This window comes from Neovison vison, chromosome 13 (assembly GCF_020171115.1).
Source record: "Neovison vison isolate M4711 chromosome 13, ASM_NN_V1, whole genome shotgun sequence".
Taxonomy (NCBI): Eukaryota; Metazoa; Chordata; class Mammalia; order Carnivora; family Mustelidae; genus Neogale; species Neogale vison.
The window spans coordinates 105596927-105609573 of record NC_058103.1 but is presented as its reverse complement, the minus strand read 5'-3'; the positions used below and the strand labels follow the sequence as shown (position 1 = coordinate 105609573).

Below are 12647 nucleotides of genomic sequence, written 5' to 3'. Positions count from 1 at the left end.
CCTGGGGTCCTGGGATCGAGCCCCACATTGGGCTCTCTGCTCAATGGGAAGCCTGCTTCCTCCTCCCTCCCTCTCTGCCTGCCTCTCTTCCTACTTGTGATCTCTGTCTGTCAAATAAATAAATAAATAATCTTAAAAAAAGAAAAATACAAATCCAAATGCGACCGAGTTTGGGGTCCTTTCCGAAGCCACTTCTGTGGGTTTTCTGGGAAATAACATGGAGCTGGGATAGGAAGCTGCTTGGCAGCAGGCAGGGGTGACCCAAGCAGGCTCCCTTGCATCAACTAGAGGAAGGAGGTGACAGAAGAGACGGGAGAGCACACGGGATCTGGAGTCTGCCAGAGCTTGAACCTCAGCTGTACTACTTATTACTGAGGCACCTTGAGCAAGCGCTTAACCTCTGTGAGCCTCAGTTACTTCATCTGTAAAATGGGGGTGATGATAGTACCTGTCTTGGACAGCGAGAATCAAATGAGTATGAATGCTTTGGGAACTAAACGCTATAGGCTGTGCTATACCGAAACTCTAGGCTGGGTGCTTTTAGGAACACAGAGCATGCAAAACAGGCCTGCTCTCTGCAACTGGGCAATCTGTTCGGGAAGGTGGAATGAACACACAGGCTCTTGGCCTTGACTGGGGCTGTGGGGTGAGGTTGCTGCACACTTGTGAAGGTGGGAGAAAGAAGGAGCACTAGGCTGGATATTTAGATGATACTTGCTGGGGGAGACAGAATTTTGGCTGAGAAGGAAGGCAGATGATAAAGACCCTCGTTCTGGGGAAGAAGAGACATGACCAAGGAAATATTCGCTGAGGGGATGCTAACAGCTACGGGTCACTTTATAGGTCCTGTTTGATCCTCTTCGTAACCCTCGTGAGGTAGTTGGATCATCATTGCTAATTAATGGGTGAGCAACCTGCAGCTGCCCACCTAAGTGACTTCCCCAGTGTCAGACTGGTAAATGGCCAAACTGGGATTGGAACCCAGGTTCCAAGGCTCTTAGCCATTATCTATCTTGATTCCCTAAAAGCAGAAGGTGCAAGAGATGCATATGTGACTGTGCTAGTTGTTCATTCGGGCAGGAAATAGTTCCCGAGCACCCAGGAATTGCAATGCCAGCCACTCTTGGGTGCAAGGGGTAGAAATGAGAGGCAGGGCCCCTGTCCTTCTCCTGGGGATTCAGAACGGTGGGGAGAGGACACACGAGGAATTATAGTGCAGTTGATTCGCCACCAGAGGTGTGTCAGGTTAACAGGCAGGTGCTGGGGGGAAACAACTAGTTAGAAGTGTTGGAGGGGAGGGGATCATGGAACTTGTTCCAGAATGAATGTGTCAGAGCTGGCAGTGGGGATGGGAAGAAGCTCGTGAGGAAGGCCATTCCAGCAGAGCTAACTGCAGGGTGGTGTAAGGGTGATTAGGAGGTTGGTTAGGATGTGGCGGAGGGGTGAGTTTCCAGAGGTAGGAAAGCCTTGACTGCCAGATGGAGGGGACCTTGTGCATGGGCCACACTGGAGGCTTGTGGGAAGGGGCTGCCTGTGGTCTCATCTATAGGGTGTCAGGGGAAGAGTTTGCTGCATCTCCATGGAAACCTGCCCCTAGAGGTCTGGCAGCAGACATCCTTCCTGGCTCAGGTTGCCCAGCACTTCCTGGGGCCATGCTCCACATTTGCAATGAAGGTTCATAAGCAGCTTCCGTGTCTGGCTGGTACCCCGTTTGGCTGAGCTAAGCAGCCTCGCCCAGTGACAGGCACGTGGAGAAGACACTGGGCGAGGGTCAACAGACTTGGGCTCTCCTCCTCGCTCAGTGACCTTGGCAGTTTCTTGACCTCTGTGAGCTGGTCTGCAGCATGATAGGACTTAATGATCTTAGCTTCAACACTGTGAACAGTGTAGGGGTGACATGGGGGTGAGGATGCGTGGGACAGGAGGCAGGTCAGGGAGAAGGCATATTCTACAGTGGTGCACAGGTGATTCAGCAGGGATTCAGTAAGTTTCCTGGGGATGACTGTCGTCATTGCTCCATCCCAGAGAGGAATGAATGGACATAGCCACCATTACTTGAAATCTTGCTGGGCATCGATCCTTCCATGGACCATCTCTCTGGATCTTTAGAACAGCCCTATGCCGTGGAGGTATTGCCCCATTTTACAGATGGGAAACCAAGGCTGCAAGAGGTCCATTGACTTTGACCGGGTTTCACTGTGAGTGACAGAGCTGAGATTTGAACCTTGACCGGCCTGACTCTAAGCTCAAGCCTTTGCACCTTACTGTTTAGCCCCCTGAGGTTGACTTCCTCCTGCAGGGGCTCATGGACACACTGTACTGGACGGGGGAAAGGGAGATCACCCACTCACATGGGTCCTGCCTGGAGGACAAGCTTCCAGTTTAGTGCCATAGCAGGCACCTCTGATCAAATCCACTGGGACACGGTGGGGCATGTTGGCCTCTCCCACAACTGCCTGCCTCGTGGGCTGAGCTGGGTGGGTTTGTTTTGACAGGTGAGGGCAGTTTCGCCTTGCGGTAGCAACTCCACAAGCCCTGTGCTAGGCAGTGGTGGCACCTGTAGGGATCCCTCCTCGTAGCCATGCTTTGAAGGTGATGTCAAGTGTGTGGGTAGTATTTGGTCAAAGCAAATAAAGCTGGAGAAGGCCAGATGGATAGGATCATACTACTCCAGAGGGCAGCCTGGCTTGGACCCAGCAGTCTGTGGTCACAGTGGCCTGTTCTTCCTTCCTGACCTGGAGACAGGAGACCTGAACCTTTCATATGTCCTACTTGGGGCCCAGAGGAGTGGGAATTTGCCCAACCAGCTCGGGATGTTGTGCCACCTTGCAACTGCAGAGGCTAGAGCTCGAAGGGGCTCTGGATCTCATCCATGGTCTATTTTAGAGCTGAGGGTGCTGAGGCCCAGAGAGAGGAAGTGGCATGCTTCAGTTCACATGGCCTTGTATGGTGGAGGTGAACCCGGAATTTCCCAGTACGTAGGCCCGGGATCTTTTCTAGGGCCCTACCCTGTTTGGGAAGGGGGAAGCAGAGAAGCTGAGAAAAAGCCCTTGGGGGAGCTGCTGCTTTGCTGGCCCTCAGACTACCCTTGGGGATCCTCCCTTAGTCATGGTCCCCCCCTTCTGACCCAGCCCTACAGCGGCCCGTGGGGAGGAGTGCCCTAGGGCACCCCCCCAAGGGTGGTGGAGGACTTCCACAGGGCAGAAAGAGAAGGACTGCTAACTCCCACTTCTTTCAGTGCCTGTTAGCATATTTCAGGGGCTTGTGCAGGACACAAGATACCATAGGGGATGCCAAGAAACTTAGCACTGATCTGAAATTTCCCAGGGAGGCCACCACCTGGGAGAGCAGCGATGTCCCAATACGAGAGACAGCCTACAACTGAGGACCACTTGCTCATAAGCATTGTCAGCGCCAAGGGGGTTAGAGCCCAAGGTCAGGGGCCGCTTCGTTGAAAAGTAAGGCAGTAGTAGGAGGCGGGGTTGAGGCATAGTCCCTGAAAGTGTGAAGAGGAGTAGGAAAGGCATTCCAGGCAAGGGGAAAAGCCAGAGCAAAGGATGGAACCGAGCTGTCTCTCTGGGTGTAGTAGTAGCCACCTGGAGGGGAGAGGGGGCAGGTGCAAGGAAGTGAGGGGCGATGAGGCTGGGAAGGTGGCATGGAACCCTCAGTGCAGAGTCTCATTGCCTCAAATATCAGGCAGGGCATTTGAGCTTTCTCTCTTGGTCGGTGGGACCACTGAAGGTAATTAACCAAACTGGGTGATGCGGTGGCAAGCAGGGCCTGGACTACCTGGGAAACCCACCCCAAGACTCTACCATTATGAGGTGTTGGGCCTTGGGCCAGTGCTTTAGCCCCCTGAGCCTCTGTTTCGTCATCTGTGAAGTGGGGATGTTGACAGTGCCTACCCCTGAGAGTGGTTGCAAAGATGACGTGGAGCCGTTGTATGCTGCTAGCCTTGGAAATTGTTCAGACGATATCAGCCCTGCCTTGCCTCCTGGGTGGCATCGGGTTGGGTGCATGGAGGCTGGGATAGCGAGAAGGAAGCCCTTCCAAAAGCAAGAGGAGCTACAGATACAGGAGCTATTTTCCTGTTTACTCCCAGTCAGGGCAGGTCTGAACCTAAAAGTACATTTGGTCCAAATGGGCCAGGGTGTGAGTGAAGGAGGGCAGAATGGGGGTCCAGGGCCTGCCCACCCAGCAGAACATTCCCACTGTGCCAGGGTACAAGGCTGCCCTAGGTTGCGAGGCCCAAACAGCATTCCCACTTCTCCCTGGGAGAGATTCCCAAGACACTTGAGCCCCAGGGAAGGGAGATCCTTTCCTCTATTGTTAGGAGCAGAAGTTTTGCAGTCCAGCAGAGGTTTAAGCCTTGCCTTCACAAGTCAGTGTTTCGGTCTTGGTTTCTCTTTCTGAAACCGAGGAATGATGGCATCCACTGCATAAGATGGGCGGGGGAGGGTTCGATGAGGTGTAAAGTATGTCATGTGCTTGGTTAGCACAGTGCAGCCAAATGACAGCTGTCCTCACTCCCTGGACATTTACTGAGCACCTGGTGGATGCCAGGCTCTGTAGCAAGGGGAGGAACAAAACTCTCAGGAAGCTTGTAGCTCAGTGTGGGGAGACAGAGAAGTAAGCTGTCACCTCGAGACGGGGGAAGAGACGCTGGAATTGGGGAGGCACGGGGTTTTATGGGGACGGGGGGGGGTGGAATGTGTGTGCCCACGTGTCGGCCTTCTGGAGGAGAGACTATTTTTACTGAAATGTGAAGAGGAAATAAAGCAGGTTGGGGATTGGGACTGTGCAGGAAGAATATTCCAAGTGAGGGTGAAGTCACCTGCTGTGTGTTAGGTTCTCGGGGTGGACAAGAACTTGTGAGGCCAGGCAGTACTCGGGTGAGATAACGTGGCTTGGCCCTGAGGTTTTCACAAGCTGGTGGAGAGGCTGGTTCTCCGGCCTGTGGGTCACAGAGGTGAGAGGCCATAAGGGAAGGATGCTTCTCACCTCTCAGAGCAGTGGTGCCTGGGAGAATTCAGCCTCACATGGTTCTTCCTTCTTCCGTGATGTTCCCCACCCAGTTCCTGCTGCCCCATAATTCTGGGGGTCATCTCTGGGGGTCTAACATGACTGCATCTGTCCGCTACAGCTCCTGTCCCCGTGTAGCATGGGCTGTGGCCTGAGCACGCTGCTCATCAGGAAGTCTCAGGCCCTGACCCTCGCTCCCAGAGACAAGCCTCAGGGCCATTGCCTGGAGAGAAGGGGAAGTTGCCAATAATGTGACTAAGGGGAGGAGAAGCTCCCCGCCCCCACCTGCCGGGGTGATGGTGGACAGTGGAGAGGGCACAGCTCCCTGAATGGGGTTCCAGGACACTTGGAGTCCATGGGAAGCCATTGGAGAGCTGTATTGGGGGTACTGGAGTGGGGCCATCTGTCCGGGTCTTATTTCCTGACCTCCCCTGTCCCTACTCTCCTTTCTGCAGGGCCAAAGACGCTTTGCCTTGGGAAAGGACTTTGACACATTTTCAAAATAAAGTGGAGAGAAATCTCCAGAGGGGAAAAAGGATAAACAAGCTTTTAAAAAAAAGCAAAAGGGAACGTATTATTTATTTTCAAAGTCAGGGGAGGCTTCAGCCAGCCTCCTCGAGTGAAAGTTTCCAGCCACTCTGACATGAGGTCTCAGAGACTTTGGGGAGCCAGGAGGTTTGGGATGTGGCACCTGGACTGTCTTCCAGCCAGACTGAGAATCAGTTCGGCTAACAGTTAGGACCACCCTCAGCCTGCCAGTCTCTGTGCTCCGCACTGCAAAGGCCCCAATCCTCCCTCCAGCTGAGGGTCCAGTAGAGGAGCTAGGACAGTGACAGCAAGGACTGTGTGCAAAGGAGAGTGTGACAAATGTCATAACCAAAAGGTTAAAATAAGTACCAAGGGGGCTGGGGAGGAGAATTCATTTCTGGGCTGTGTGTCTGGTGGGGGGTGGGGGGCGGTACACAGTTCCTCCCTTTGAGGAAAGCTTTTAAGACTGGCTGAGTTGAGGGATGCCTGGATGGCTCAGTTGGTTAAGCGGCTGCCTTCGGCTCAGGTCATGATCCCAGGGTCCTGGGATTGAGTCCCACATCGGGCTCCTTGCTCGACAGGGAGCCTGCTTCCGCCTCAGCCTGCCTTTCTGTCTGCCTGTGCTCGTTCGCTCTCTCTCCCTCTGTCTCTGACAAATAAATAAATAAAATCTTCAAAAAAAAAAAAGACTAGCTGAGTTGAGTTAGACTTAGAAGCCCAACTAGGATTTTGATGGGCAGATCAAGCAGAAGGCTTTCCAGGTAGCTCAAATAATGTGAGCAAAGGTACAAGGTGGGAAATTCTTCAGGACTTCAAGAAATAGGGACACTTGATTTTCTTAAACTTGTATTTATTTATTTACCTTTATTTATTTAAAACTGCTTTATTGAGATAAGTCACATACTTTACCACTCACCCATGTAAAGTGTACAGTTTACAAAATTGTGCAACTAACACCGAAATCAATTTTTGAAAATCTTTGTCACTCAAAAAAAAAAAAAAAAAGTCCTGTTACCCATTAGCAGTCACTCCCCTTTCCCCCAGTCCCAGGCAACTACTAATCCACTTTCTGTTTCTACGGATTTACCTAGTCAGGGTTATTTTGTATCAGTGGAATCCTACAATGCATGGTCTTTTGCAACTGATTGTGTCACTTGGCATTAAGGTTTTCTTTTTCTTTTTTAAAAGACTTTATTTTTTTCTTTGACAGAGAGAGAGAGAAATAGCACAAGGTGGGGGGAGGGACAAAGGGAGAGGGAGAAGCAGACTCTACGTTCAGCAGGGAGCCGGATGTGGGACTCAATCCGAGCACCCTGAGATCATGACTTGAGCTGAAGGCAGACCCTTAACTGACTGAGCCACCCAGGTGCCCCAGTGGGATGTTTGCAAGGTTCATCCCTCCTGAAATATCAATACTTCATTCCTTTTTATTTTTTCTTTGCCTTCATTCCTCTTTATGGTGGAATAGTATACATGGATATACCGTATTCACCAGTTGATGGACATTTGTCTTGTTTTCACTTTGAGACTATTATGTGAATAAGCGACTGTGACATTTGATGTTTTGGTGCGGATGTATGTTTTCAGGACATTCCACTTGGAATGGTGTCCAAGACCATCATGATGGGGAGTGGAACGGGACATGGTGAAGCAGAGCGACCTGCTCCCCCTCTGTGGACTCTGGGCAGCTGGGTGGGAGTGAGAAGGGTAGGCTCCTGTTCTGTCCTCACTGAGAGCCTGCGGCGCATGAGGCCAGGGCCGGACCATCCCCCTACGGACACGTACCCACAAGGTTGCATCCGATCTGACAGCTGTTTGTGACACTGGGGATAGCCTGGGCAGCTGGTATTTTCCCTGGAAATCAGGTGCATTTTTTCCCTGTGTCCTGCCGAGGGCCAAAATTAGTTAGACACATAGAGAAGTGGGAGTTAGTCCAGAGGAGGGGAGTTTGTCAACAGGAAGCTGGCCAGCCGGGGAAAAGAGGTGGTCAGGAAGACAGAGGTTAATAAGCCAAGTGTAAACCGAGGCTAGACTGCGAGGCTCCCACCCCTCCCATCCTCACACAGGGCAGTGGTTTTGTTTACAGGAAATGCTGCAAGTTTCTCCCTGGCCCCATTTAACAGATCGGGAAACAGAGGTACTGCATTAAAGGGATCTGCCATTCCCTTCCCTGCCAATTTAAGACAGAAATGGGACCAAAGTTAAGGTCTCCACTTCTGCTGTGAACAGCAGGTTTGGCGCAACCCCGGCCTTGCCCTCAGCGCTGTGCCTGTTTTTGAGTTCACAGGAAAAGACGAGACATAAAACCAAGAAAGAGTTTGAGTTTCCTAAAAAAGAACACCAAACCCCACCCTAACCCCAAAGTGAAAACACAAAACAGGGCTTTAATTAATGTCTTTTCTTCCTTTCTTTCTTTCCTTCCTTCTTTTTTTTTTTTTTTGTTCTCCAGCCAGAAAACATTATGTTGTTAGACAAGAATATTCCCATTCCACACATCAAGCTGATTGACTTTGGCCTGGCTCATGAAATAGAAGATGGAGTTGAATTTAAGAATATTTTTGGGACACCAGAATTTGTTGGTGAGTTTTAGGCCTGCTTCTCTCCCACCTAAGCATCTGGGATCCAAAGGTAGAGAAAGTCTGGGAACAAACCCCCTGTGTCTAGGGCTGTGGTCTCTAGGCTGAGAGAGGGTGCCTTGGAGGCCTTCCCCCTTCGAAATATAATGGGTGGGGAAGGAAATATCCTGCTGGTTTTCTGGGTGAGGGTCCGGGTGTCGGCTTTGAGCCCCCAGTAGGAGGGGGAGGCCAGAAAAGGCTACAGGCCTTTGCAGAGCCAAACCCTCCACAAGCTGGCCCCACCCCCTGCTCTTCATTGAATTTATTGTGAAGATTTAAAATTAACTTGCCCTCTGGCATTCCCATAAACTCAAGTTTCTCTGGAGCAGCTTTTGATTTCCTGAAAAGGAAAAGGGAAATCATCTGCCAAATGCCAGATCCACCCACTCACCTCTCCTGTGTGCCTGGCTTTTATTCGTGCAGCTGTGTCTTCCCTCTCATTCTCTCAGCCTTGGCTCAGGCCCCAGAGGCCCCCTCATGGGACTGGGACTGTGCAGGTTGGGGGTCCTAGAGAGGCAGCCTTGAAGAGGGGAGAGGAATGAGAATCGAGGACCACTGTCTCTCTCTGCTTTGGGGGTTGGAGTGGTCTTGGAAATGGAGGGAGGGCATGGTCTCCCCAAAACCTGGAGGCGGAAAATTCTGACCACAGTCTAATCAAAAAGAAAAACAGAATGTGTCAGATCATCCCTTCTGATAGATTTTCGGGTCACACATGCCAGAGCTACGGCTCTTCTAGAAGGGTGCTGTCAAGGACCCAAAGACCCCAGGGTAAGGGAGCATTGCTGTCTGCCAGGCACTATGCTGGGGGTCCTACAAACATTATCTCAGTTAATCTTCAAACAACCTCATAAAGCAGATTTAATTATTTTCTCTATCAAATGTTTTGTTCTCGGCAAAACAACGAAAGCTAAGATTCAAATGTAGATACATCTAACATCAAAGCCTGTGCTCTTTTGGTTACACTGGGTTGTCTTTCTAAAAAGATCTTGCCCCCAGGGGGCGTGCAGTTTAGATGTTGAAATAAGACATCAAACCACCAAGTAACAGTGCTAGAAGGCTCTGTTTGGGTCATCAATCTAGTTTAACAAATATGGAATTGGAAGGCTATGGGATGTCAGTTGAGGTCGACCAATGGTTATTTTTCATCTATTTTATGACAGATGTTTGGTGAGGTACTGGGGACACAGTGATGGCAAGGAGGCACACTCAGAATGACACATCCAAGGTCACACAATGAGCTGGTGACACAACCAACTTGAACCCGGGGCACAAGACATCTATTCTTGAACTTTGTCCAAGATAGCAGTTGCTCTCCACTATTCACGTGTTTGGTAAAATGCGTGTATGTACTTAGTTAAGTTCAAACCGAGTGTTCATCAACAGTAAATGGTTCAGCTAGAAATTCAGGGCAAGAGTGGAAGAAGTGACACAAGACAGCATATGATTAATTATAAAGTGAATGATGGAGTTATCTCTCTGGAAGCCTGTTCAAATAAGATGTCCACTCTGGCAGAGTCCGTGGGATCAGTCATGCCCTTGAGTCAAACAGAGACAAAGGGCTGGTGTTATGGATGAGAGAAGTGTCTGAAGAAGGATGGGGACAGAATCAGGGTGGAGGAGGAGCATATCCCAGGTTCAGTCATTTATAGCAGGGGGTAGGGCCAGAATTAGTGCATTTATTGGGTATGGTTCACTGTCCACTCTGGATGGAGTAGGGAGTTCCCATCAGATTAGCCATGTGAGTGGGATATTGACGAGTAGGCCAAACTGTGGAGGGTTTTTTCCACTGCTATGCTGTTAAATGTCTAACAACTGGGTCTGAACACAAAACACAACCCTAATTTATAGCATTTGCCAATTTTAAGCTACCAATTTTAACTGGTCACTGAATTCAGAGTTGGGAAGAGATGTCCACAGTTGACTCGGGTGAGCCCATATGACCCAGCTCTAGCCCAGAAATGGTTTTGTTTGTACCTTACAGATACATAGGGTGACTTTTCTAGGTCCGTGTCCAAATTAGAATGACTTTCTTTACCCAGGATTCCTGAGAAGTAGGGTTATAATAATTTGTCCTACTCCCACCATTCCTTTGAAATTTGAACCTGAGACACAGTATTGAAAAGTAGCTACTGTCAGCCTCTAGGAGTGTACTGGATCCAGTCTTCCAAAAGTCTTCCTGCTACAAAACTGGATTCTTGAGCAAAATATTCTTTTTAATGAAATTCTGGACTCATTGCAAATAAGAGAAATGTTTAAGTGTAGTAACTCCTTCAGCACCAGTAACCCCACCTCCAAAGCCAGTGAAATGAACTTAGAGCTGGGTCTGGGGGCAGCAAAGGAATTCAGTAGGAGGACCTCTCCCAAAGTGTGCGTATCAGCATTTCAATGAGAGACCAACAAGACTTAGACATCTGAGGACATAAGATACAGAAATTATCACAGGTTGACTATAAAATAAATGGAATGTATATAGAAATAAAAGAAACACAAGAATGAACAAGAGGCTGTCAAAAATGAACAGGCAAGTTCTAGAAAGAACCAGATAGAAATTTGAGAGATTTAACATATACTCCTAGAAATTTAAAATTCAGTGAATGAGTTACACAGAAGGTTTTACACTGCTAAAGAGAAAATTGAAGAATTGAAAGGCAGAGCTGAAAAATAATTAACTAGAATACCACTGAAGGAAAAAGACATGAAAAATATGAAATAGAGGACAAGTATAAGAGGGTAAAAATGGAAAGCTTAACTAAAATAGGTCTGTTTGGAATCCCAGAGGAGGGAATGAAGACAATAGAGGAGCAGCATTTGAAGAAAATGGCTGAGAATTTCCAGAAGTGTTATAAAATCATGCACGCCCAGTTACAGAAAGGACAATGTATATCGAACAGAAAACAATAAAAATAAATCCATTATAGTTATACTATAGTTGACATTACAGTTAAACTATAAGGTACCAAAGACAAAGAGATCTTAAAAGCAGCCAGAGAGAAAAGACAGATCACCAATCAATCAATCTATACAAATTAAAAAAAAATTAGACTGACAGCATACTTCTCAAAACAACAATGGAAACCATTGTCCAATAGAATATTATCTTCCAAGAACTGAGGAAAAATAAAAAAAAAAAACAGTAATTAGGGAGCATCTCTTTACTTGCTAGGTGGAATGCTGATTGATTCATGAATTGCTTAATAAAGTCAATTACATACTAAAAAAAAAAAAAAAGTACCCCTAACTGCATACCCAGGAATGTTATATTTCAAGAGAGAGGGTAAATGATTCAGACAAAACACAACAAAAAACAAAAAATAAAAAGTGAACAACAATAAAAACAAACCATGAAATAATTAACCACCAACAAACATGTATTAATGGAACTACCAAAGATGTGTTTGTGAATTAATGACCTTTTGAGGGAAAGTCTCAATGCAAGAAGTAATAGGAGCAAAGAAATGAGTAAACATTGGACAAATATAAACATTTTCTGTTTAAAATAATGATGAAGATGATGTTTGTGGGGTTAAAAAAGGAACTAAAAATGGAAGAAAATGATGTTAGGACAGAGGGCTTTTAAATGAGTGTTTTAAGGTTCTTGTATTGTTAGAAGAAGGTCAAAACACTGCTTTATGTTAGAATTTGTTAGATAGCCATCCTAAAGTCTCAAGGGTGGCCATTACAAAAATGTAAGTAGAGGGGGAAACAATAGGAAAATTAATTTAAAAAACTATCAAAGAAAAAAAAAAGAAAGAAGAAGAAAAGCACAGAAGAAAATGGACCAATAAAAGCACACAGAGGACAGAAGTGAGTGTATATGCATATCAAGCAGACAAGCCTGGAAAGTGAGTTGTGTTTCTCAAACTCTCTGTGGTGAAAGACTGAAAAAAAGAGAATGTTTTCAATCTGTCTGGGACTGCTTTTTCAATAAGATACTGGAAAAATAAACCCCTAGAAAAATTATCATAATTTGAATGTCATGGCAACGTCAAGTTGCTCTGTGGGTTTCTAAATGCTTACTCCCAATTTTTGTACCACTCTGTCTGGACCAGTGACTGTCTTTAGACGCACCTTGAATCACTGTCCAAGAGGAAGTCTTTCGTGTTTGTGAGGAGACGTGTGCAAAAAGTTCATAACAGTGTTGTTCTGATGAGAAAAGAAGTGGAAACCATCCAAATGATCACTGAGGAGAAGATGCTGTATGTTTGCACAGTGAACTACTACATAGCAGTGAAAAAGAAAGACCACGGATGAACCCTGAGTGAATGCTAGAAGCATAATGTTAGGTGGGGGGGGCAGGTAACTACCTCATATCCAGTAAGACATCATTTTTAAGAAGCTAAAAAATAAGCAGAGCCAGAAAAGTGTTTCCTTGTGTCTTGAAGTAGAGTGGTGGGAAGGTGGGCACACCCCATAAATGCCGTGGGTTTGCTATTGTTCTAGATGAACAAACATAGCCTTTCCTGCTCTCTCCCTTTTTCCATT

The 12647-nt window shown here is 47.5% G+C and overlaps 1 protein-coding gene across 4 annotated transcripts in view; it reads left to right on the top strand.

The window, feature by feature from the left end:
- The window catches only part of DAPK2 (death associated protein kinase 2), a 118807-nt gene that overhangs the window by 84902 nt on the left and 21258 nt on the right, over positions 1 to 12647 (top strand). For all 4 annotated transcript variants that reach the window (XM_044229884.1, XM_044229880.1, XM_044229883.1 and 1 more), the window contains exon 5: positions 8000 to 8129. In XM_044229884.1, coding sequence (XP_044085819.1) covers positions 8000 to 8129 — 130 coding nt within the window. The remainder of the gene's footprint in view (positions 1 to 7999; positions 8130 to 12647) is intronic.